Below are 27455 nucleotides of genomic sequence, written 5' to 3' on the forward strand. Positions count from 1 at the left end.
ACGAAGGCCTCTCCCTGCGCTCTCCAATTACTCTTCTCCTGCGCCAACCGACTGCCAAGATAGTGTTGTCTAAAGATCTGTCGTTCCGTTGGGCACGTTCTGTCGAAAAATGTGGACCAATACCGAAGGTAGTACAGTCTAGAAATGTGGCCCGTTCCTGTTGAGATATCCAGTCCAGAAATTTAGTCTGACGCTCTGCCTACTCCCCTCACGCGAGTAGCGCCTCGGTAGAGTACCATGCGCAGCGAATTTTTTTTCCATTCTTCACTCTCAACCTGCTCAGGAAGAAATTGGCGTTGATCTACGCGGACTAGAGGTTCAATTGCTTTAGTGGGCTGATGCCGGCGGCAACATCGGTTTTGTTCTTGTTTACGCGAATTCTCATCACATTATCGTGCCCGTTGTAGAGTACCATACATTGCATCCATCGCGCACCTATCGCTCATGCCTTGCAGCAGCTTGCAGGCACCGACGTCATCGCCATCCGCTGACGTTATCGAAGGCTCGAAACCACGCGCGCTCCTCGCCCAGTTAAATGATGAGCGTGCAACACCAGCACTTTCAGTAGGCTGCACGCGACAAACGTCGCACGTGCTTACGTCGAAAAAAGGCAAAGCAGAAAATCGATATGCGTGAATGGGGCGCCGAGCGTAATTTCCAGTGTACAGGGCAAACTTAAATGCCTCCTAAAGTTGGCTACAATTGTTTGAAATTGATTTTTAGGGGCATCGTAAATACTCGTATCCAAACAAAATAAAAAGTTACGTGCTTCTCAACCTCTTCCCGGTTCAAGTCTTCGCCTCGTCTGCAGTAAAGACAATATGCACATGAGTATATGTCGGGATTGCACAGATTGAAGAAGTACGTGCGGATAGGCACCAGATAAATACACAAGTAGGCGAAAAACGCTAAGCACTTCCCGAGATGGCAATTGCTGTTGGAGTGACTGCACTAAATGAATGAATGAATGAATGAATGAATGAATGAATGAATGAATGAATGAATGAATGACCCCAACTGCAAACCCCGGAAAAGAAGTAGGATAGCCGGAAACCAATACAGGCTCGCCGCACGTGTCTCCGCATGGCTTATTGCGATCGCAGGCTGAAGCGTTCCAAATACTAATATTGGTAAATCCACTAATTCAGAGATAAGAACAATCATCTGGTCATTATCAGGCTTTATACGTCCTGTTGGAAAACGCTAAGCTTACCGACAGCAGTGCTCATTAAACGTGCTTGACCCGCTGGACACCACGCGAATGAAGGAAGCGCAAGACTCGAGTGTTATTTCCTTTGCAGCGCTTCACTCCGTTTGCAACGTGCTGCACGAGACATTGTCCGCGCCAGCGAATAAATTGCTCAATGAAAATACGCGTAGCGTTGCGCTCAAGTTTGCTCTACGTGCCTATGTTCCACTCGGTATCTGCCCCTCTTCAATGAGCCTCTTTGACGCCAACTTAGGTCACTGCGTATGTTCCACTCGGTATCTGTCTCTCTTCAATGAACGTCTTTCACGACAACTTGGGTCACCGCTTATTCTGCGCTCGGTATCTGCCTCTCTTCAATGAACCTCCTTGACACCGATTTGGGTCGCTGCGTAAGTTCCCCTCGGTATTTGTCCCTCTTCAGGGAACCTTTGTGATGCCAAATTGGGTCACGGCATATGTTCTACTGGGTATCTGCCCCACTTCAATGAACGTCTTTGACGCCAACTTGGGTCACTGCGTATGTTCCCCTCGATATTTAGCCCTCTTCAAGGAACCTTTGTGAGCACAACTTGTGTTACAGCGTATGCTCCCCTCGGTATCTGCCCCTCTTCAATGAACCTCTTTGAGGCCAACTTGGGTCACTGCGTGTTCCTATCGTTATCTGTCATTCTTCAATGAACCTCTCAGACGCCAACTTGGGGCGCGGCGTATGTTCTGCACGGTATGTGTACGCAGCGAGTGAAAAAACATTTTTATTGTTCAAATATATTCACATTCACTTTATAGCGATTCATCCTACTTGACAGAAGAACGGAAGAGTCAACCTACGGACGGGTTTCCTCCATGGGTCGGCATAGAACTTCTGACGCATTTTAAAGGAGGAGAAGGGCAGTTGACAATGTGTGAAGCTATGACACAATAACGCAAAGTTGTGAAAAGAACAATGACGGGGAGTTATGAAATATAAAGATAATAAAAATAAGCGGTACAAAGACTCGGTATACTGTGGTTGACTGAGTGTTGGTGACGACAGCAGGAACATGGAAATGTATATTCTCTGGTGATCTTGCACGCAATACGAGAAACGACAAACAAAACTGAGTAGTTCGGGGCAGGTGAAGATACCATGGAGTTTTAGCATAAAGTTCCGGCACGCCTTAACTCTCCATGATGTACCCACTTCAATAAATACTCTAGATTTGCTGAACCTTCCCACACCCCTAGCTCTCACAAGCTAAACCTTTTGACACTGCAGTCTAGAACCCATACGCATAAACATAGTTTCTTCCCCTGAATAAGTGAACGTTGAAATACATTGCCCTGAAATGCTCGTTCATTGCCCCTGACCATCTTTTTTCTGCAACTGACATATGATGGTATCGCCACTCCTGCTATAGCTCAAGATGGGCTGCAATATGTAAAAAATAAATAAATGAAGCAAAAATACGAGAAGCTTTCTGTATGGGAGGGAAAGCGGAAGTATTAGAGAGTTATTAAATATAGATCTCAACTGTCGGGCAGCGTCAGGGCAGCAGGATAGAGAAGGCATCAATTGCTTAACGAGGAGCTTTTCTTCAAAGAGCACATCACTAGATGTAGGAGGCGTCCCGTGCTGCTTACTCATAGCAGCGTTGAAGCCTGAAGCTGGATGTAAGGATGAGAAATGGGCAGCAAAGCATTTCGCATCCGCTTGGACTCCTACTCCGCTTAAGTCGAGCAAGCGAAAGCACTTTCCACGTTCAGCAGAGCGCATGTGGATATACTTCCGAAAGTTCCCCAACGAATTTGGAGTGCAAATATTGTGCAGATGTTTTGGGAGCCTGGGACACGATTTCAATATACGAAACTTGAAACTCTTGTTTAAGTAAATTTTTACAAATGGTGTAAGGAAGATGAAATATTTATCGCTAGTCACACAGAACATGCTTCCTACTTCAACAAAATACAAACTCACTGCATCGTATAGAGTTTACCGAAAAAACTGGGAAAGCCAGCCATCCGCTTTATGCGTACAATTTTCACTGTGGGTCAGTAAGCTACACAGGACCGACTATAGGCACGCATGACCCAGAAAATGGCCCCATTTTCGCAGAATACGAAATCTTTGCAGATCTTGCTCCTGCCAGGGAACATGCGCCATTCTGACTCTTATGCACAAACAGCCTCAAAATGAAATATAGCGAAAAAGTCAGAAGGGACACATCCCGGTAGAAATTTCAGGTCAGCGCTGTAATGGTACTGCAATGTCTCTGCAAATTCGACAAGGTCACTTTCAACCAGCTATCTAGAAGGACTCGCGATTACACAGCGAAATTTGGCAGTTTGAACTGCAATGAAATTGATGGTTTGACGATAATTCGTTTGATCGGGAGTAGGCATAATGAAAAGGTAAAACAGAGAAACGCCGACCAAATGTGAAAACGTTTGAAATATTCAAGACGTTTAGAGTTCCGTATAGAAGCCGTTTCATGTCCGGTGGGCGTTTCTGTGTTTTACCCTTTCGGAGTTGTAATGCTATTAATTCCTTTTGATGGTTAAGAGAGACGCAGTTCCTGCATTTGCTAAAGCAATGATTTCACGCGTTGATACGTGCAAGCATAGATATCTATTCACCCTTAGGTTGAATATAGCAATCTGATTTTGTGATTTCTAATGTGATTAGGCGTTCCGAAAAAACGGGGCATGGTGCAAAAAGCGGAAGTAGAGATTTGTTATGGCGAGAACTGTCCGTATGGCGCATCCCGCGCGTCTTCCGCTACAGTGCCTCGCCGCGAGCACGAACACAATTCTCGCTGCCCAAGCAGGCGATACATAATACAGAACAGCATTCCTTACGTTGACAGTGAATTCCTAACAAAATTTGTACTCAGCTGTTGGTTTCTTCAGTTTCCCCAGGGCGCCGCCTAGAGTGCCCACTTTTAAGAATAGCGGGGCAAATTGTATAATTTGCCTCTCCATTTGTGACAGTGGGGTGCGCCAAGTTGCCCCTCGGCCCCCCGGTAAATACGCGTATGTGCTCGTTCCTCTGTCCCTTGTGCATCAAATTACTCTTACAAGACACGTACTTAATTAAAACTTAAAAAATATTTCCTTTCTTTTCTGTTTAAGGTGTAGAAATCCCACTTGATCCAACACTGTCCCCTTTCTGTCTCTGCGAGGACTAATCGAAACAGGAAATATAATTTTTGTTTCGATAGAACCCTCCCTTTATCCTCTTTGTGCGGTGACCCCTACTTTGGGGCGTTTCCTCTTTCCTTAACCAACCCTCAAATTACCGCTTTCAACCCCGTCTATTCTTCTCAGTCTTGTGTAGAAGGGAAAGATTGATCTATACAAGGAATACAGTTGTTTTCTCTGACGGGTATAAGGTTTTTGTCAATGCATCTGCTTACATCTGACGCTATTATAATTCCTCCGAATGGCCAGATGGGGTTGCAAGAAGTTATTTCTAATAATAAAATTTAGGCATCCGACGTGCCAATAGGTATTTTTCTAATAAAATCCTCCAGGCGTATGTGAGAACGAGTGCGTACTATTTGGGTGGTGTATCTGCTTCTCACTTAAAGGAGAAGCCTTTAACTTGTGCATACTCAGAATATAAGCGGATCGATATCTACCTCGAACTTGTTGCAACACGCAACGGACATGAGCACATGGCTGATTTTCCGTCCACTGCACTACAGGACGTCGCTCTCAAACCAGCATGAATATTGCGAGCCGTCCGAAGCAGTTCTCTCTAAGTATGCCAAAAGCTGTTCGGCTACGGTGTTCAGCAAGTGTGACTACCTGTAATAAGCAATCCAAGCAACATGGTACATAAGCGCATGAATATCTAGCAATCAATATTACTTCTGAAAAAGGTGCCCGCAATTCATGTAACCACATAAATACTATATCAACGTGGGCATTACTTATAGCTCTCCTTCGTGAGCTTTGCGTTTTCAATCTGCAGCCTTCTCAAATATAATCTGGTTTGTTGCTATCAGCATTCACAGGATACTTCTCACACCTGCACGTGTGTGTGCACATTTGTGTGCGCGTGTGTGAGCCTGTGTTTAAACACAGGGCACGCAAGCATGTGTTAACGCACAAGTGCGTACGTGTACTAGTGCGCGTACAGATACGCACACACATGTTTTCACCATATCCACCGGTCACGGGCTCTTTCTCTATAGGACGTTTCACCACTAAAGAATGCGCAGCCACTTCGCAGGATTCGGCGTCGCTTACTTATAATGTCTGGGTGCACTGGTGGAGGTCTGCTGTGATGCCAATTTACAAAAACCCCTGTTGCAGTAAGACGCTACGTGGAAAAAGGAGCGCACTGCCATACATCTAACTAGTTACAATAATTACTAGTTACACAGTTAACTAGTTACAATGTACTAATGAACTAGACACATACACCTTCAATCTGAATAGTTTCTCACCTTTCGAATTTTCCAGGCCTCCTTCTGTCTGTAGCTGCCACCATGGTCGAGCACACACCGTTAGCCGAATCCGCCACGATTTTGACGGCGTCCACGATGAAACAGATCACTTCCTCTGCGAGTGCAATCGATAGCTGTGCTTTTGAGATTTCAGGAAACAACAGAAGAACCAATGTAATGTGCACCCACATAACATACACAGGAGCAAATGGTTGTATCGACCGCGCTTTCTGCTTAGCATTATTCGACATGTGAGAGCAGTCACTGTCACTGCTTTTAATAGTCATTCTATCTTTAGATGTCGTGTCCACTGGGTTGTTTAAAATATATACGCCGCCAGCGGCAAAGGCAGCACAGAAAGCGCCACCTCACTGCGTCCGGTGTTCTCGAGCTACCCGTGCCACAGACCGACGCACGGCCATTTATCGCCTGTATGCAAAGACGACTAAGGCGTAAGACTCACCCACACTTTTCTATTTACACTTACACCACATATGCCGTAACAGCTGACAGAGTGGCCCAGGGCAAAGGTCGTTTGTTTTCTAACAACGAGAACTTAAGAAAATGTGCTCATAGCAGGTTTCTTATCCATTGCCACCATCCATTAGGCTGTCTAAGCCTGCCATGGTACTTCTTATGCTGGCCCATACTTGCTGGTAAGTTTCCTAGTTATTTTCTTGCACTGTGAGTCAATCGTTTTTCTGTACAAATATCGAAACACTCTCGCAACCCATTTAATTTCTTCCATATTGCTCAGACGTTCTTCAAGACCAATTTCACTCTGAGCTTCCCTCACTTCAAGTCCTTTACAGCCCATATGCCCCCGCGCAGTTTCATTTGTAGACTTCCCTTGAGGGCCCAGTGCGAGGCGTCCTACTGACCCTCGACTTCAAGCAAGCAACCACATTCGGAAACGAGAGTCCTGAAACGATCTCACCTTTCCGCATTCCACGGACCACCTCATACCTATTGTATCCCCATAGCGCTCTGTGTTTGATCACGGGTACATGTGTCTTTCCTTTTGCTGTTACGGTGTTCCTGTTTTTTTTATTTTCATATGTCTATTGCCTGCCTTTATCCATATATACCAATGTATTTGTGTTCATTTAACCTAGGTATTTCCTGGCCCTGTACTGACACTGTCTTCCCTGTATTCATTGAATAACACCACATTTTTTTAAACACTGAATTTGAATCCCAACTTCTCACCTTCCAGTTCACAGATATTAACCAGACGTTGCATATCACGTTGCTTGTCAGCAAGCAATAGAACTTGTGTTATGCGCATGTGCCGAGTAATGCTCCCGCATTAAAAGTCTGCCAGCGAGTTATGGGCTCTATCCTTAACCACACCACATTTCACCACTAAAGAACGCGGAGCGACATTCCAGGATTTGGCTGATTATCCGACAGACGGCAATACAGAAAATTTACTTGGCCACTTGCTAGGCTCGGACCGGTTTGTATGAGAGATTAAGCACTATAGTGCTTCCCTTTAGCGCTCTTTCCATTCGTATCATGTACATTATAAACAGCTGCAGGGATAAAGGGCAGCCTGCTCCAGTCCCTTGTTGATATCAACTCGTTGCCTCAGTCTTCCACTTCCAGAATATCTCGCAATATGTGGTAGCCTACGCTATCATACGCTGCAGTAATATCTAAAGAAGCCACATATAGTGGTCTCTCCCTTCTCTGGATATTTCAATACACCGAGTAAGGGCAATTATGTTATCATCCACACACCTATCAATTCTGAATCTATATTGAAGATCTCGCAATATGCCATTATTTCACGTAAAAGCTTGTAACTTTAATAGCTTGCGTTATTAACCTGTACATTAGCGATGTAATGGTCAACTGTCTATACATTTTTCCCCCTTACCTTCATAAATTGAATGTATTTTGTCCCCAGCGGCGTCGTATTCCTCAATCTTAACGTTTCTGCGCTAAGCTATTTTCTTTTTTACCTTCTTCCAGTTGCAATTTTTCAGCACCAGCTCCTTTTCCATCTGGTCATTTTTCAGCCTCTTTTTTTCTCATACCACATCCTCATTGCTTTGGAATTATTCGGCTGTTACTTCGACGTAATTTAATGCCACGTCGCGTTCCTCTTTCTTTCCATCTTCGTCTAGGATACGTATGTTGTTCCGGACTTGCTGCCTAATGAATTTATTCTGGCTCAAAAATATTCTAAGTGGGACCTTGAATATTTTTTTCACGTAAATTTGACAACAAACTTAAACTTTCACTTTTGATATTTGCTTTGACCAGTACTTGAACCATTCATTTTTTCTTCCGCTACAGTTTCCCTTTTGGTCCGCAGACTGCAACGGTGGCGAAGTGGTTAGCGGCCACTTTTTAAATTCGTAAGCATTTCTACGCTTAACCAAAGAGAAAAAGCGTCCGTCCGTGCGTCCGCCTAGTAAGACGATCGCTTTCAAGACAGGGCCCGCAGCAGCGAGCGAATTTACCTTTGCGGTACCCCACGCTTGAACACGAACTAAACTGCTAGAAGAGACAGCTTGTACGCAGTAATCTGTTGATTAGGACTGTGTAGATTAATAAAACGTATGCAACGTATACGCAGTGACCAACGGGTCACTACGTATATTGCACTTTATATGTGCCCCTCTTCAACGGACCTCTTTGACGCCAAGTTGGGTCCCTGCTTATGCTCCACTCGACATGTACTGCTCTTCGATGAGCCTTTTGGACACTAACTTGGGTCACTGCGCATGTTGCACTTGATATGCCCCTCTTCAATAAACCTCTTTGGCGCCAACTTGGGCACTGCGTATATCCCACTTGGTATGTGCCCCTCTTTAATGAACCTCTTTTACACCAACATGGGTTCCTGCATATGTACCACTTGATAAGTGCTCCTCTTCAATGGACATTGAGACCAACCTATGTGCCCCTCTTCAAAACAACTCTTTGACGTCAGCTTGGGTAACTATGTTCCACTCGATATTTACCCCTATTCAATGAACCTCTTTGACACAGACTTGGGTTACTGCGTATATTCCACTTCATGTGCCCCTCTTCAATGGACCTCTTTGACGCCAAGTTGAGTCACGGTGTTGACACCAACTTGGGTCACTGCGTATGTTACACTTGGTATGTGTTACACTTGGTCACTGAACCTGTGTGACCCTCCCAAGCTACTCACCTAAATTACGTTTGCATCCCACAGGCTCGACCATGACGCGCAGACAAATCGCCTTGGGCGTTTGCTAAAGTGCAGTAATTCGCAGTTCAGTTTTCTTTCTCGGCGTGTTAATTGGTCTGAGAATATGAAATTTAAGTTATGTAGTTTGATTTACGTGCCATAACCACAATATGATACTGAAGCATGCCATAGTGGGGCAAAGTGTGACTAATCGAGCATGTTTTGTATTTCACCATTTTCTAAATGTGGCCACCGTTGCCGATATCAAACTCAGCTGCGCAATGACAAGCATCACCTTACTGCGTGGAAGAAGGCAGCAATGTGAACTTTTGTATGCATGAAAACTACGAATTCCTTGGTTGACGGACTTCGCAGAGTAAAAATTGCCGGACTAATCTGCACAATTGTTTCATCAAGTAAATTTAAATATATTTGAAACCGAAAGCGCTTAATTACTGCAGGTTTATTTTTTCCGAAGTTATATGCGCCATGACAGATTCTATTAATATATTAAAAATTATTGAAATATACCATACCTCAATTCATAAATATTACAACATCGAGTTAAAATTTACAGACATAGGGCCAACAAGACCTCGGACGATTTAAACGAAGTTTGAAGTCTGATTGATCGGAATTCAAGTGCGCCATCTCAGAAAATATTAGGGGCGGATTCATCGCAGCAGAAGAATAAAATTCAAACAATTAGTCTTTTTTTTTATGAGTAAATGCTCTTACCGGTGGCAGGCGCTTCTCTGGTTGGTGGTGGTGCTGCACGGACAAGAAGGAAGAAGACACGAAAAAAGATCATGGTACAGCGAAATACAGACACTTTTCTCGTGCGTATACAACAGCGAAATATAGACACTTTTCTCGTGCGTGTACAATTTTGTCATTGCAGTAAAGCGCCTAACTCGCCGCTAAATGTCTCAACCAAAGGCTATAGTTTGTTTCGCGCCATTTGTTTTCAAAGATACCGAGGCCGCATGGTTGAGGTCGTTTGCCCTGAAGGGGGGTCCCCTTCTTTCGGGCAGAGCAAGCTGAGGCTGTCGGTTATTAAGGAATGATTTCTTATGGATTGTACCTACTGCAGCATATCTGCACCCAAGGCACCTTTCCAGAGAAAGATGGAGGTTTCATGTCAACAGTAGTCGCCTAAGAAACGTTACTGTAGTCAACCTTCTGAGAAGGGCCCTGTCTTTTTTAAACCGTTCGCTACAACGACATTGACTGCTCTGCCACTGCAACTACAAATTATTTTCAATTCTATTCACCGTCGAAAATTTCCAGGTGTACGGCCGAGTTTTACAAAGATGAGAAGCGGGTTTGACCGTCACACTGAGAGTACATACACATCTCTGAATTGGCCTGCAATAAGGGACTGCTAAACGACATTTGGGCTCCACTGCAATTCTACGACGAAAAATTTGCAACATGCAAAATAAATTTGAGAGCAAGGCTCAGGCGCTATATGTTCTGTCACTTGTTTCAAAACGGAATGTTGGCTTACCCGATGAGTGCAGTGAATTGATATGTTGTTCCAGTGTTCAAATATTAAACGAAAATGTTTAATATGTGGAGCCCGAAACAACTGACGATACACCAAATCAAAACGTTTACTGCAAAAACAAGACCCCGAAGTATGCGACCTGCTTCTTACCGGCCGGCTCGTCGAGGTTCTGAAAAAGGAACACGAGGCATTTTGGGGAAGTAGGTTTTTTATTGCTATATCTGTATTTGAACACTTGTGGCTTAGACAAGAAGACTGCAACGGTACACGAGTTCTCTGTCACTAATAGCATACCAAAAGCACTTGTTTGAGGCCTTTGCAAAAGATTACAGGTAAGTTATTTCCTGCGAATTTCTAGAACATCTTTGGTTAGCATCTAATAATCAACACTTCGGAAGTGTTGGATACGATGGCACATATTCTTATATGAACTACTCACGAAGTCACAGCGATAACTTGGTGCCTATGACATTCAGTTGTGGATTCAGGGAGTCGAGGGGACTGGCAGTAGCAGTCTCTGCCAACCCACCCTTTCCCTGAACCAGTTTAGCACCACCAGCCCTTTCACTCCGCCCAATCCGTATCACACGCGTCCTTCGTCAACTTGCTATCGTGAGTCCAGTGCTTCCCGGTGCTGCGATCCAATGCTTATTACGGGATCCTAATTCGAGCCAAGGAGCAGGGCGAAAAAAAAATCCATTACGAGGTGCCGAGTTGAGCATATAGTCTATGGGCGCCAGCAACATTTTAATCTCAACAAAACGCGTGCTCTAGAAATTGCAGTTGACATTCTCCATTTGATGTAAATTCAATATTTAAGAAGCGCGGGCGCCCGGAATTGACAAAGGCACGGAAGGATGTACAGCTTGTTCACTGCACGAAGCTGGTGCCTCAACCATTAGCTGGCAGCTGAACAACTCTCTTTGAGTGTCTTCGTGCACCGCCTATATATATCAGAGCATAAACACTGACAAGGTAAATGCGTGTTCTTCACATGCACAATGAAGCATATAAAAGAAGAAGCTTGGATGAAACAACAAAAGTAAAACTTTTCAAAGTGGCGAGAAAGAGTGAAATATGAAGCCTGTAAGTTAGGTGATGAAAACCTCTGCTGGCGTAGACTGTGAATATTTTTCAAAAGAGAACCGTTGAGCAGGTAAGTAAATAAAGACATGTTTAGACAGCCAGATTATTATTTGCATTGCTCTGATTTCCAACAATGCGTGAAGCAAGAAAAAGGCAGAAACTAGGATACTTAAAAAGGTTTTCATGCTCTTAAGTTACAGTACACAAGTTTTTGAGTTTCACCCTCATGCGAAGCGGCCACCAGGGCTGGGTGGCCGCTTCTGTCAACAAAACAAGGCATCAGCTTTTTAACTACTGTCAACAAAACAAGGCATTAGCCACTCAGCTGGCACAGTGCATTTCTACGCTTTTCATGTAACGATATAAGCCATCTCAAGAGGCATCAAACAAAGCTTCCTCAATGTTTAGCCCTTTTTGTAGACCACACGTTTTCAAACATGCGCGCACTTCCCCCATAACATGCTCCCTAATACAAACGCGGTCAATGATCAATACCAGGGGACAACTTTCTGTGGAAGCGCAGCAAAAGACACAGAGCCGAAGCTCACTTTTTTTTTACTACGCCCCTGCATGTAGTCCGCCAATTTGAGCATCTCTCGACTACGTAGCGTAAAGCGAAATACACTAATCATTCCTTCTTTACTCAAAGATTTTTATAAGGTTTTTCATAACGTGCAGCTTTTCTGCGTAACAATGTATTGAACGCTTTCTCAAGTAATTGCGCGCTGATGAATCAACACAGAGTAAGTTTTTGTGGATATGAACGTTGTCTTTCACCGATGGCGACTTTGCAAAATCTTCGCAACATCGGTGATCGACACAATAACAATACCCGTAAGATTTTGTAAATGTACTTTCAGAAACGTAATTTGAAAGTTATATGATGTATTAACGCATATAACCGAATTCCTCCCTAAAGCTTTGCGTAGCATGTACAGTCGGCCGATTCTTTGGCAGTACCGCGCGAGCGTCACTGGCCGGCCGGTCAGTGCCTTCTGACAGCGCGAAGCGGAAGTTTCGTCTGCTAGGCTATTCCCAGATGCATGACAGCGCACCTGTCGCGATGAGCTCCGCGGAAGCTTCCGCCACGTCTGAAACTAGATCGAAAAGTTGATAATCCCTCTGGCCGTGCTTCTTCTGTCCCTATGACACAGCTGCATTGCAGCTTTGTACGGCTTGGTCATTTTTCTGCGCCGGCGCACTAGAGCAGCACACTCTAAAGAAAAAACTTAAGTGACGTTTCACTTCGTGAACGCGCGTGACACGTTCCTTGAAAATTGAGTGCTATTTGTCCGGCAGTCGAAAGGCGAGCAAGTGGATCATAACCTCATTCTAATGTAAGGTGCAAAGTGAACCATGTTAATAAGTATGTAGGCTGCACTACCAATGTGGTGTACTCTTGCCCGCTCAAGTGTGGGCGAGTGTACGTAGGCCGAACTGGCCGGTGCATCAATGTAAGACTTATGGAGCATGAATTGTCTTTGGACGAGAATGATTACGCGCATGTGTCTGTCCATTGCCGACGATGTAAGTGTAAGCCTCTGGTCAAAGAGACAATTTTGTTTAAGCATACTGATTTACCCACCAGATTAGTCGTGGAAGCAGCCCACATTGAGGGAAAGGAAATGTGGTACATGAGCCAGCCTCTGATCGCACTTTCGCAACACGACTTCATTTACCTAGGTAGCTCGATACGGTAAGAGGTGCCCTGCATTTACATAGCCTTGATGTGTGTTCCTCGTTTAGCCGTGTGATCACCTGTTTCACTTATATTCCTTCGTGCATTTGTTTCAGTAAAGTTAGTTGCGAGTCAGCGCTCGTCCTGTGTCCTTTCCCTCAATCGTCGTTTTGTTCGAGCTGTTACCATTATGAATGGGTACAAACTCGCTCAACTTTCCACTTTAATATGATACAGAATTGGGCGGCTGTACAGAGCAACACTTGTGAACGGATGGAAACGGAAGCACTGCAGATGGAATAAGTTGGCTAATGAGCACATCTGCTTACTTTTGGTGCCACCGTCTGAAAAAAGGATCGCAATGAAGTTGATAAGAAACAAGCAATTCATTCACATACGTACTGAGCTATTTCAGATTGGAGCACATTTACTGCAATATTATATTGACGCTTGACTTTATCGGCTAAATATCGCTTTCTGACATACGTGAGGCTTCTAATACCACCCCGCACATGAGAAGCACCTGGAATACAATCTTTCGATTAAGTTTGAGTAATAATAAACATAAAAATCACCAGGCAACTTTCGTCAACTGACTGCCAAGAGGAGTCGAGTTTCTGTATCAACAGACGTAGTTACCAAACAAGGGCTCTCGGTAACCACATTTTGACTATAACTAAATGTGCAGCATGTATTCGTCTAGAAAAAGTGTTTTGATGTGTGGAGTGATACATCTTTATTGAAGAGTCTATTACAAGGAACCAGCCAGATTCCTGACTCACTGCGATGAAAGTTAAGGAATTTTGCGATTCCTCAGCTATCTCAGCAATACAATGCAAGTAATCAAAATAATAGAATACGATATGCAGTAGTTTTAGATAGCTTATATTTACGAGGGCTCCATAAAGGCTGAGGCTGGTGTTCTGAAGTCTTAATTACTGAAAATTATTCATCGGCACTTTCATCTCTTGCCGTATGCTCCCTGTCAAGTGAATTGCACACCTCCCAACGTTTCTACCAAGCCTAGATAACATGACCGAAGCCATCTTTTGACACCTACTTAAAAATCGCCTCCAAGGTGCGAACCACCCCTAGTTCCATGCCAAAGCCATGTCCCTTTTTACTGTGAGGTACATACTGCAGTGTGCGGCATATGGACTGTAACACGGGGAAGGCTGTCATTGCGTTGCTTTGAATAACGGTTAAAAGAAGGACATTGCTTTAACAAGAAAAAACGTGGAACCAGGGTAGTTCAAACGTTGGAGGCGGTATTCAGGTACGTGTCGAAGTCTTCCATCATGTAATCTAGGCTTGGTAGAAACGATGGGACGTCTGCATTTCACTTAACGGGGAGCAAATAGCAAGTGATGAAGTTGACAATGAATAATTTTCACGAATTAGGATGTCACAGCGCCAGTCTTAGTCTTTGTTGAACAACCCACGTATAATAAACTGACCCTTGGAGGCACCTTTCATATTGCATGCTGTCGCTTTTAAACTACCTTGTAAAATTTTGCTGGCCTGACCTCACAACAGCAAGAAGCAAGGATTTCGCATTGAAAGAATAAATGAAGTACAGATCTTCTGCGTAACAATATATTAGGCTTAAGTAACTGTGTGCTTATGCATAAACAGAGACTAAGTTTTTCTGGATCAAACATTTCTGTTTCTCAGATGGCGATTTCATACAACGTTGGCAAGGTCGGTGTTTGACACAACACATTCACAATTCTTTACTTTCAGAAATGTTATAAAAGAATGGTGCTCTAATATATGAGCTAATCTGGTGTTTAAAAGTTGTATGAAGTATTAATTCTCTAATTATATAACGCCAATCCTCGTTAACACATATCGCAGCAATTAAACGACACACTTGTAAACGTATGGAAACGGAAGCATTCGAGATGGAATAAGATAGCTAATCGGTACATCTGCTTCTTACCCGAGGTGCGACCGTCTGAAAGAAGGAGCGCAAAGAAGTTGATGAGGAACAAGCAATTCATTCACATACGTACTCAGATATTTCTGACTGGATCACATTTACAGCAATAATATATTGACGTTTGATTTCATCGGCTAAACAACGCTTTCTGGCCAACGTGAGGCTTCTAATACCACCCGCACATGAGAAGCACCTGGAATTGCATGCTTTCGTTGTTGAACTGTTTGGTTGTGAAATTGTGCTGCCGTCATCTCGCAGCCGCAAGAAGCTAGTTTTTGCATTAAAGGCTTTCATGACTTTGGGTCTTCTGCGTAAATAATATATTGAGCGTAAGCAAGTGTGCCCTCATGTATTATTAACACAGAGTAACATTTTTCTGGATCAAAAGGCGCCTTTTCACCAACGGGGATGTTGCAAAACGTTGCTAACATCGGTAATGGACACGATAAGAATACAAGTAACCTTCTATTGAAGTGCTTTGAGATCTGGAATAAAAGAAAGGTGTCCAAATACAATTAGGTAAACCGGTACCTAAAAGTTACACCGTATACTAGTGCTCTGCATCGATAACCGAATTCCTTCCTTTACGCATAGCGTAAGAAGTAGAACGGAACAGTTGGAAATTGATGGAAACGGAAGCTTTTGCAGATGATTAGTGCATTTCTGCTTACCATGGCTATGCCGCTCTGAAAAAGGAAAGCGAAGCAGTTGAGAAGCAACAATGTTATTATACACATACGGACTGTATTATTTTTTTTTACTTAGAGCGAGATTGTTTACGTGATGAAGCGATGCTTGAGTTTATCACCAAAGTAGCAGTTTGAGAGAGTCCTGAGGCTTAAAATACAACTGCGCACGTCACAAGCACCCCGAAAACGATCTCTTGATTACATTTCAGTGATCTAAACAAACACCCACCGGCAACTGTCGTCAACTGACCCCCAGGAGGGTGTCAAGTTTCAAAAGGCGTCGCAAGCAGATACGTGCCCTGGGCAACCACGCTGTGAGTGCAAATAAATAGGCGCAGTTATGCATTCCAACGAAACAATGCAGGTGGTCCAAATAAATGAAAAAAAAATTATAATCTAGTCATTCGAGGTATCGGATATTTAAAATGGACGGACACCTGGAGGTATAGGTACCCTTTGAATTGCGTGCTCTGTTAACTGTTTTGCCGTCAATCTCACTGCAGCATGTTTTTGCATTGAAGGTATTTGATAATGTGCAGGTCTTCCGAGTAAGAACATCTTGAGCGTAACTAACTGCGCCTTTTTGCATTAACACCCAGCAAGTTTTTGTTGCTCAGAACGTTCTGTACAACCAATGCTAATTTACAAGACGTTGGTGTGGTTCGCAGTTGACACGTTAACAGTTAACAGCAGTTAATGGAAGCATAATTGGAGATCAAATTGAAGTTCTCTAGTGAGTACATTCGCTCTTACCTTAGCTGCTGTCTGAAAAAGAAATATAGATGAGTTGGGAAGAAGCAATTTATGCACATACGCACTGTGATCCTTCCGACTTGCAACACGCTTATCGAAATGGCAAAACGAACGAGTTTATCGGCTAAATTACCCTTTGGGACTATCGGGAGGCTTATATTACCGTCCCGCGCATCAGAAACACTTAGTATACGATTTATCGATTGCATTTCTGTGATTTGAACGTAAAACTCCTGAGGAGCAGGCAAGTTCCTCTATAAAAAGAGGTTATTAGACATGTGCTGTTGGTAACCACACATAGTGTAACTAAATGTGCAGAGTGGCGTCCGTATACACTTTTTTTTGCTGAGTAAAATTTTTTTGTTGCTAGAGACCTTTTTACAATGAACTGGCTAGAATCTCGACAGGTGACTATAAATGTCCTCAACTTTTCTAATACTTCTGATAATATTTCAACAATGCAATGGAGGCAGTCAACATTAGAATTACCCACGATTACGATACCCTGTAATGCGAAATTTGAGCACAACTCTTTACGTGTTTTCATTTCACGATATATTGAGGCAAAGAAGTTGAGAGAGACGTGCAGCAGAGGCGGCAATCTACAAAAATCTGATCTACGGGTCAATCGCGTCGTCTGTTATACATGATTTGTCGGAGGTTCCCATGTCGCTTACAGAAAGTACTACACAATCTGCATCGTGCATACAATCATATTACAAAACAATCACAAACCATGACAAACAAGTGCGAACGAGACCAAGCTAACGAAACCAAATAAGCGCGAGCGCGAGCTTACGCGAGAAGACAATAGCACGAAACTAGGGGCCCGGCTGAGACCAGTAGGCATCGAGCAGTCGGGCGTGTACGCATGAAGCCAGTTTCCCGCGCGCACATCACCGAAGGGGCCGCACTCATTGGTGTCCGCCGTTCGGGGCTCGCCTCTTATTTCGTCTGCTGCTTCGCGTTTGCACCTTCATCCGCTGACGCCGATGCTCGCCGCAGGAACAGGTGCCTAAGAGCCAATCAGGTTATACGATATATTTTTTATATAAAATGGACTGCGATTTGGAGGCAGCCTTCGAATTGCATGCCTTCGTTGTTCAACTCTTTTCTTTTCAAATCGCGCTGCCGCCATTAACAACCGTAAGAAGCCAGAGGTTTTTTTTCATTGTAGGACTACGATAACGTACTGGCCTTCTGCGTAACAATACCTTCAGCATAAGTAACTGTGCGCTGATGCATTAACACACTGTACGTTTTTTTTTTTTTGATAAGGGGCCCTATAATCTTTTTTTCATTCCAATTTGCTCACCTCAAAGTGACGTGAACTGCGAAACGCAAATTATGCGACGTAACCCGCAGCGTTGTTTAAAAAGCCCTACCAAACGCGCTCTTCGCGTATAGGAGGCCAATTTTTTTTCTTTCAAAGCGAATAGTATGTATTAACTTGGTATTTTCAAAAATTGGCATAGTATGACGAGTTTATGACGAATATAAATGAAAGGTAACGACATGAATTTCATGAAATGCATGTCATGTAGGACATGAAACAGCCGCCTACGACCTGGTATGTGCCAAAATTAGCTTAGTATGACAAGACTGTATGACGAACATAAATGATAGGTCATGACATGCGTATCATGTTGGTCATGACACAGCCGCCTACGTCTTGGTGCAATCAGGTTTCGTTAACTTGCTAGGTACAAAAATTAGCATAGTATAACAAGAGTATATGACGTACATAAATGATAGGCCATGACATGAATATCGTGACATGCGTTCCACGTACAGGTCTTCTGCGTAAGAATATCTTGAGCGTAACTAACTGTGTCTTTATTAATTAACACGCAGTAAGTGGCGTAGTACGACAAGAGTGTATGACGAACATAAATGATAGGTCATTACATGAATGTCAACACATGCGCGTCATATAGGTCTTGAAACAACCACCAACGGCTTGGTGCTCTCATGGGCGTTTCGATAACTGCTTCGCATATCATCGATTCCCACAGGGCGTGGGATCTTCCGGCTTTTTCTTGAGTCGGTGACAAGAGGTAAGGAGCACGCTCACGTTGGGAGGACTTTACTGGGGCCGAGTGAATACAGTAAAAGTTGATAACTGGATGAGGAGGGTGTTGTCCGCATCATTTTACTTAGCTTGCGACGCTGGTTGAAAATCGCGGTGGCGTGCAACGGAAGGTTAAAAATATCGCAAGAACAGATCGTCAGCAAAGAAGGGCTGGCAGAGCGGTCTCGTATCCGTGTCGAAAGGGGACGAGACGTTATATTGTCACGTGGTAGTGACGTTAAGAACACAGTAGCAATACTGTGAAAGGCAAAACTAGATTTTATTGGGCGAACCTGTGCCCACAAAACAGGCTACACTTATAGCAAAACGAAAGCGGCGAACACAGTCGGCGATCGCCGAAAATCTGATCAGCGGGTCAAGCGCGTCGGCTTTTATAGAGCAGTCATCGAATGTTCAAGACTAATCGTTGGAACCCGCGTTCCTTCCACAAAGTTCTACACCATTCGCGTCAGGTGATGAAATCAGATAACATAAGGTGCGGCGACAACAGACAGCGCATAGAAGCATCGATAACTTTCCAGAAACTTCGGATACATGCAGGCGCGTCCCGCGCTGTGCGATAACATTTGTTAGGCGGCGAAACGTTAAAGAAAAGTACTACACGTGTCAATATTTTTATTATTCGTAATTAAATTCATTCTCCATGGCAGTTCCCCGACTTCTTTAGCTTACTTCCAGTATTATACAAAATATTCACCAATATCTCCAACAGAATAAGGGCATGACTTGACTTCAGTCAACCAAGAGAACAGGCCGGCTTCAGGAAGGCATACTGTACAATGGATCACATCCATGTCCTCGATCAGTTAAGCCAGAAATCTGCACAGTACAGCCAGCCTCCATTTATGGCTTTCATACACAACGAAAAGGCATTTGATTCAGTAGAAATACTATCAGTAAATAGCGCATTACATAATCAAGGAGTACGGGAGGCTTACGTAAATATCTTCGATAATATCTAAAAAGATTCCACAGCTACCCTAATTCTTCACAAGTAGTAAGGTACAAACAAACAAGGTGACACAATCTCTACAATGCTAGTCACCGCGTGCTTGGAAGAAGTATTGAAGCCATTAAATTGGACGACTTAGGAGTAAGGATTAACGGCGAAAGTCTCAGCAACCTTCGCTTTGCAGATGACAATGTCCTGTTCAGCAACATTGGGGACAAGTTACAACAAATGACTGAGGACCTTAACAGAGAGAGTGTAAGAGTCGGGCTGAAGATTAATATGCAAAAAAACAAAGATAATGATCAACAGCCTGGCAAGAGAACAAGAGTTCAGGATCACCAGACAGCCTCTACACTTTTAAGCAGAATTACACCCTTTTCCCACACAACAACAGTCGTCATCTGTCTTGTCCGCATTACTTTTGTTTAATGCGACGAGCCCGGTACTTTCCAAGTCAAGAACGGCATGTCCGTTGTTAGCATGACAGAGCATTCCCGACAGGAAAGTAGCGAGTGCAGCGTTTTCAAGGAAGGAAACGCAAGCAAGACAGATGATTATCGTTGTGTGGCAAATATACATCCCAAAGGGTGTACATTTGTTTCAGAGTATAGTCTGCGAAGGCAAATTACTCACAGGGGTGCCCTGACCCCGAGAAGGACATTCACAGGAGAATAAATTGGGTTGGAGGGCATGCGTCACGCATACTCAGATCCTTACTGGAACTTTACCATTATCACAGAAAAAAAAAAAGGTGTACAATCAGTGTATTGTACCGGTGCTAACATATGGGTATAAACTTGGAGACTGACAAAGAAGCTCAAAGACAGGTTAAGGGCCGCGCAAAAAGCGATGGAACGAAGGATGATAGGCGTAACGTTAAGAGACAGGAAGAGCGGCATGGAACAGAAAGCAAACGGGCACAGCCAATATTCTAATTGACATTAAGAAAAATAAATGGAGCTGGGAAGGTCATGTAATACGTAGGTTAGAAGGGAAACACAGCCGAGGACGGCAATTGACTGAGTGCGGTTATGAAATTAAATTCGCCGGTGCAAGTTGGAATTCGTTGGCGCATGATGAAAGGGCTTACGTTGAAAAAGGCATCAAATCAGCAACAACTGGTTTCCTCCCGTTCGGCCTAATCATGCAGAAACTTTGGGAACATATCGTATCACCGGGAGCCTGTCGCGTGGCGGACACGCGAAGTGAAGATGGCCCGAAATTTTATGACCAATCGTGGATGGCTGATTGCAGAATTGGAATAGAAAAGTTTGGAGAAGCTCTACGTTGCAGCACGTAGAACTTTGTCGCAATTATGTTAATGTCTGAAAACGTTGGCAAGATCGGTGATTGACAAGATAACAATAACGCGCCGTTTAAATGCCCCAAAAATATTTTCGAAAACGTAGTAAAAGGAAGGTGCTCCAATGAAGTCAGCTAATCTAGAACTATATTTACATTCTCACGTTGTAGTGACGGTCCATAACACGGCAACAAGACTGTGAATGGCAGAACTAACTCTTTTGGCCGCACCTATGGCTAGAAAAAGCACACCCATAATGCGAACACAGTCGTCGATCGCCGAAAATCTGATCAGCGAGTCAAGCACGTCGGCTTTTATGTACGAGTCGTCGAATGTTCCAGAGTAATTGCTGGTGGAGGCGGGATGAGTGAGACCAGACAGCGGACAGAACCATCGATAACATTCGAGAAACATTCGCGGTGCCATTGTGATTGCAAAATGGCTTCCGGCATGACCTCATGGTCCAGTGCGCCAATACGTCGATAATCCTGTAAGGCCTGAAATACTGTGGTAACAGTTTCTCGCCAAGTCCTCGTCGGCGTATCGGGGTCCAGACGCAAACACAGTCGCCGGGCTGGTATTCCACGTAGCGTCGTCGAATTGTCCCGGCTGTTGGTCCTCTTCTGGTTTTTGATGCGCAGCCGGATGAGCTGTCGCGGTTCTTCATCGCGCTGAAGAAAGGCAATAACGTTGAGATTATCTTCATCGGTAACCTGCGGCAGCATGGCATCGAGGGTCGTCGACGCGTTCCTTTCGTAAACCAGCTTGAATGGCGCGATCTACGTTGTTCCTTGCACCGCAGTGCTGTAACCGAAGAACGGCAGAACGGTATCCCACGTCTTGTCTTCGATGACTACGTATGTACATTGCAAGGATGTTGGCGAGGGTCTTGTTCAGCCGCACTTCTGCGGGTGGTAGGCAGTTGTCCTCCTGTGGCTTGTCTGGCTCTATTGCAACATGACTTGGGTGATCTCTGCAGTGAAGGCTGTTTCTCCGTAGGTGAAAAGGAATTCTAGGGCACCATGTCGCAGCAGGATGTTCTCGACGAATTTAGCAACGCTGCCTGCACACCCGAAGGCTCTGCCTGCCTGCAGGCAGAGCCTTCGTTTCGGCGTAGCTGGTAAGGTAGTCCGTAGCCAAGATGATTGACTTATTTCCGGATGATGACATCGGAAAGGGTCTCAACAAGCCTATCCCGATCTGCTGAAATGATCATCAAAGAGATTCAATAGGGGGTAGTAATCACGCTGGCCTTGTTGGCGGTCAGGCGCGGCCAGTAATACCTTTCCTGTATCCTCGATATTGTCCGGGAGGAACTGAGGAGCCCAGCGGTTGCCGTCATGTAGGGCGCGCAGTACTTCTGGACGCAATGCTGAAGGAACAATAAGAAGGCAGTTGGCGTGGAATGGCGAGAAATTTTTCACGAGTACTTCATTTTTCAGGGGAAATGAAAGGAATCCTCTTATAAATGCCCTAGGAACAACGTTAGTCTTTCTTCTAAGTACTCGAGGCTATTTAGCTCCGGCTATACTCATTGCTGCTGAGCGTAGCCTTCCGCGCTTACTGCTCCTAGGAAGGCGTCGTCATCCTCGTCATCTGGCGGTGGTGGGTCTATGGGCATGCATTATAGGCAGTGCAATCAAAGTGCTGCCCTAGAATTTATCACTATAGTACCGAGAGGGAAATTTGGCGCTGCGGCGCTGTGGTATGCGCGGGAATCCCGGTGTATTGTGACTACGGATTGGCATCGTTCTGGCACAGCCCGGACACCTTGAAGAGGCGCCCGAGAACCACCGTGTCTTGTCCTTGGTGTCTTGGTTGGCTTCTTATGATATTAAAAAATCGGGCCGCTCGCTTAACCTCTTTCTTCTCGTTCATTACATAACGAGGGTCTCGCATCCGGCAACATTGAGAGGGGTCAAGTTTCTGTTAAAAAGGCGTCGTTAACACCACTGAGTAGAACTCAATGCGCAGGGCTGCATTCCTTTGAAGACGCTTTTACAAAGAACTGACCAGAATCTTGAGAAACAGAACCGCGACAACAGTTTTTGACTTTTGCCGTTCAGATTATCTTCAACAACGTATTAGAATGCGCATAGTGGATATAATAAGAAATTGCTAATCATGTAATTCCACATGCTAGATGTGTCAGTTGGGGGCACTGAATCAATGTAAAAATCCGTACGGCATAGTAATATAAAATGTTGTATTTCGAATATATATTATGTAATTAGCCATGTCATTCTTACTGCTTTCATCTTTTATGAAAAAAAATGCAACATGAGGTAATTAGAGATATTTAGGTTATTGGTGGAGTGCACTCAATAGGTAAGCAAATTCTGCAGAAACGAATGAATGAAGAAACCTGAAAGCTCTCCTACACCTTCTGTTGCTATCAGCCCTCAGAAAACTATCTTGTCTATGCCTTTTCCCAAAAATATACTATCATAATTCTTATTTATGTTCTCTATATGTTCCACCGCCACCATACATTTCATCTCGCATTAACCACCGCCAAAAAGTAAGCATTCCGCGCTGCAACACCGTCGGCTGTTTATATTCTTTTCTGTCCCAACCGAGCGAAAATTAGAATAACTTACCCGCAACGCTTACAAGCACATCTAACACCGATAACATTAAAACAACGCTTCAATGTCTCATTTTATAAGATTGACAGATTCTTCTGCATAATAACGGCCCCTATGCCACATTTCTTTTTTAAATTATGCTTTGTATTTTGTGGGATATATGTTTTTTTATGCTAAGCCATGCGATGCTTTTTATTTATTTATTTCTCAGTCATACCATGTCTCCCGCTTACGCTTGCCGAGTTTCTGTTTACCATTCTCATCATTTTTGATGCCATGTTTGCCATGTTTGCAATGTATAAGCTACTTATCTAACACTACTGGTCTCTTTCTTTTACTCTTTTTATCTTCTCTCTCTCCATTTCTATCATAGTTTCTTTTATCGATAATCTATAAACAGGTATGTCTTTTGTGCCTCCATATCTACATTTGCCTTGCCCCCATTAAAATGTACAGGTCTACCTTGAGGGTATGAGAAATGAATAAATAAATAAATAAATAAATAAATAAATAAATAAATAAATAAATAAATCACCGAAAGCACTGCATAACATTTCGGAAAAAGAAAGCTGTAATTCAAATTTATGCTAGCGTTCCCTCACCCAATCTGCTCTTTTCTTATCCCTTAACGTTACACCTATCATTCTTTCCATAGCTCGTTGCGTCGTCCTCAATTTCAGCAGAACCCTTTTCGTAAGCCTCCAGGTTTCTGCTCCATACGTGAGTACTGGTAACACACAGCTGTTATACACTATCCTCTTGAGGAATAGTGCCAACGTGCTATTCATGATTTGAGAATGCCTACCAAACGCAACCCAGCCCATTCTTATTCTTCTGGTTATTTCAGTCTCATGATCCGGATCCGTGGTCACTACCTGCCCTAAGTAGATGTATTCCCTTACCACTTCCAGTGCCTCGCTACCTATCGTAAACTGCTGTTCTCTTCCGAGACTGTTAAACATTACTTTAGTTTTCTGCAGATTAATTTTTAGACCCACTCTTCTGCTTTGCCTCTCCATGTCAGTGAGCATGCATTGCAATTGGTCCCCTGGGTTACTAAGCAAGGCAATATCATCAGCGAATCACAAGTTACTAAGGTATTATTCTCCATCAACTTTTATCCCCAATTCTTCCCATTCCAGGTCTCTGAATACCTCCTGTAAACATGCTGTGAATAGCATTGGAGGGATCGTATCTCCCTGTCTGATGCCTTTCTTTATTGGGATTTTGTTGCTTTCTTTGTGGAGGACTACGGTGGCTGTGTAACCGCTATAGATATCTTCCAGTATCTTTACATATGGCTCATCTACACCACGATTCCGTAGTGCCTTCATGACTGCTGAGGTTTCGACTGAATCAAATGCTTTTTTTGTAATCAATGAAGGCTATATCTAAGGGTTGGTTATATTCCGCACATTTCTCTATCACCTGATTGATAGTGTGAATATGGTCTATTGTTGAGTAGCATTTACGGAATCCTGCCTGGTCCTTTGGTTGACAGAAGTCTAAGGTATTCCTGATTCTATTTGCGATTACTTTCGTGAATACTTTGTAGGCAACGGACAGTAAGCTGATCGGTCTATAATTTTTGAAGTCTTTGGCGTCCCCTTTATTATGGATTAGGATTATGTTAGCGTTCTTCCAAGATTCCGGTACGTTCGAGGTCATGAGGCATTGTGTATATAGGGCGACCAATCTTTCTAGGACAGTGTTAACACCATCCTTCAACAAATCTGCTGTTACCTGATCCTCCCCAGCTGCCTTCCCCCTTTGCATAGCTCCCAAGGCGTTCTTTACCTCTTCCGGCGTTACTTGTCATCGTCGTGGGTGTTACTGGTATTGTATAAATCTCTATAAAACTCTTCAGCCACTTGAACTATCTCATTCATATAAGTAACGATATTGCCGGCTTTGTCTCTTAAGGCACACATCTGATTCTTGCCTATTCCTAGTTTCTTCTTCATTGCTTTTAGGCTTCGTCCGTTCCTGAGAGCCGGTTCAATTCGATCCATATTATAGTTCCTTATGGCGGCTGTGTTACGCTTGTTGATTAACTTAGAAAGTTCTGGCAGTTCTATTCTAGCTGTAGGTTTACAGGCTTTCATACATTGGCGTTTCTTGATCAGATCTTTCGTCTCCTGCGATAGCTTACTGGTTTCCTGTTTAACGGCGTTGCCACCGACTTCTACTGCGCACTCCTTAATGATGCCCATAAGATTGTCGTTCATTGCTTCAACACTATGCTCCTCTTCCTGGGTTAAAGCCGAATACCTGTTCTGTAGCTTGATCCGGAATTCCTCTAGTCTCCCTCTTACCGATAACTCATTGATTGGCTTCCTAGTACCAGTTTCTTCCGTTCCATCCTCAAGTCAAGTCAAGTGTATCCTTGACTTGAGAATACACATACGCATTGCGATATTTCTGTATTTGACTGCATATACCGAAATGCTAAAGCGACGATGGAGTTTACCGGCTAATATATAATAATATAATAATATATAATAATATATAATAATATATGATTTCTATACTTCAAAATTACTTTACGGATTCAATAAAAGCAAGGTACTCAATTAAGTTCATCTGGGACCTAATAGTAATATGATGTATTAATGCTGTAAACAGATAACCTAATTCCTCCATAGCGCGTAGCGTAACAAGTACGACAGAACACTTAAACGCCCATGGAAACGAAAGCATTGCATATGAAATTAAGCTGTCTAATGAGTACATGTGCTGCTTACATTCTTCATAGTGGCCTGAAAAAGGAACGGAAAGTGACAAGTAACTTATACACATACGCATTTCGATATTTCTGTCTTTGACTACATATATTGAAATGGTAAAGCGACGATGGAGTTCAACGGGTAAATAGCACATTCGGACAATCGTGAGTCTTCTATTACATCAGCGCATATAAGAACCTGGCATACAACTTCTCGATTACATTTCAGTGATTTAAATGTAAACATCACGTCATATTCGTAAGCTCCCTGCCTGGACGAGTCTGCAAAAAAAAAAAAAGGCTGTACCAGGCACGTCGTGTCGGTACGCTGAGTGTAAATAAATGCGCTGAATTGGTCCATCCACAGTATGTTTTTGTGGACACAAATATTTTTTTTTATAAAAGGGGCCTTTCGCAAACAGCTGGTCAGGTTCTAGACTGAGCACGATAGAAGCTAATTCTCCGGGTTAAATTTCAATAATGAATTGAGGGAGACAAAATAAAGACTGTAATCATCTAACTCCACACGTTTGATATTAAAATAGACTGACACTTGGAGGCACCTTATGAATTATATGCTTTCGCTGTTAAATATTTCTGTTCTTAAATTGTGCTCAGATAAGTATTTTGCATGGAAGGAGTCTGATAACGTACAGGTCTTCTGCGTCAAAATATACTGAGCGTCGAGAAGTGCGCGTTGATAAATTACCACCATTACCATTTTTCGATGGTAACGTTGTCTTTAACCGATGGCGATGTTAAACGTTCGGAAGATCCGTGATTGCCCCGATAACAATATTATTTTGTAACTATGTTAAAAATGAGAAAGGTGCTCGAAAACATTGGCAAAACCAGTACTTAAAAGTTATATCGCGTATTAGTGCTCTACATCTATAGCCGCATTCCTCCCTAACGCATAGCTCACTGCAGCCTGTACAACACAACACTTGGAGATGGATGAAAACGACAGCATTGCAGATGAACTTGAAATGTCTAATCAGTACATTTGCTGCTTAGCAATGCTGCCATATTCGTCTGAAAAGGGAACAAAAAGGAGTTGAGAAGAAACAAGTTTAATATACACATAATGTATGTGCTCCTCGAACTAAACTAATGATACGTTAAAACCATGCTTGATTTTATCAGAAAACTAGCGCTTTCAGGCGATTGTGAGGCTTCGTATACCACCGCGCACATCGGAAGAATCTGTAATACGGTCTCTCGACTGCATTTCAGCGATTCAAACGGAAACATCAGGGAACTTTCTTCAACTAACTCCAAAGAGCGGAAGAGTTTCTGTAAAAGAAATGGCTACGCTACCAAGAGAC

At 43.4% G+C, this 27455-nt stretch overlaps 1 protein-coding gene across 1 annotated transcript in view; it reads right to left on the bottom strand.

Annotated features, from left to right (window-relative positions):
• The window catches only part of LOC126527880 (uncharacterized), a 156457-nt gene that overhangs the window by 45598 nt on the left and 83404 nt on the right, over window positions 1-27455 (bottom strand). Inside the window, exons 9-11 of the mRNA XM_072284575.1 lie at window positions 10470-10488; window positions 9548-9580; window positions 5641-5755 (exon numbers count right to left, since the gene is read on the bottom strand). Coding sequence (XP_072140676.1) covers window positions 5701-5755; window positions 9548-9580; window positions 10470-10488 — 107 coding nt within the window. The 3' untranslated portion in view covers window positions 5641-5700. The remainder of the gene's footprint in view (window positions 1-5640; window positions 5756-9547; window positions 9581-10469; window positions 10489-27455) is intronic.

The sequence above is a fragment of the Dermacentor andersoni genome, chromosome 9, assembly GCF_023375885.2.
Source record: "Dermacentor andersoni chromosome 9, qqDerAnde1_hic_scaffold, whole genome shotgun sequence".
NCBI classification, from domain to species: domain Eukaryota; kingdom Metazoa; phylum Arthropoda; class Arachnida; order Ixodida; family Ixodidae; genus Dermacentor; species Dermacentor andersoni.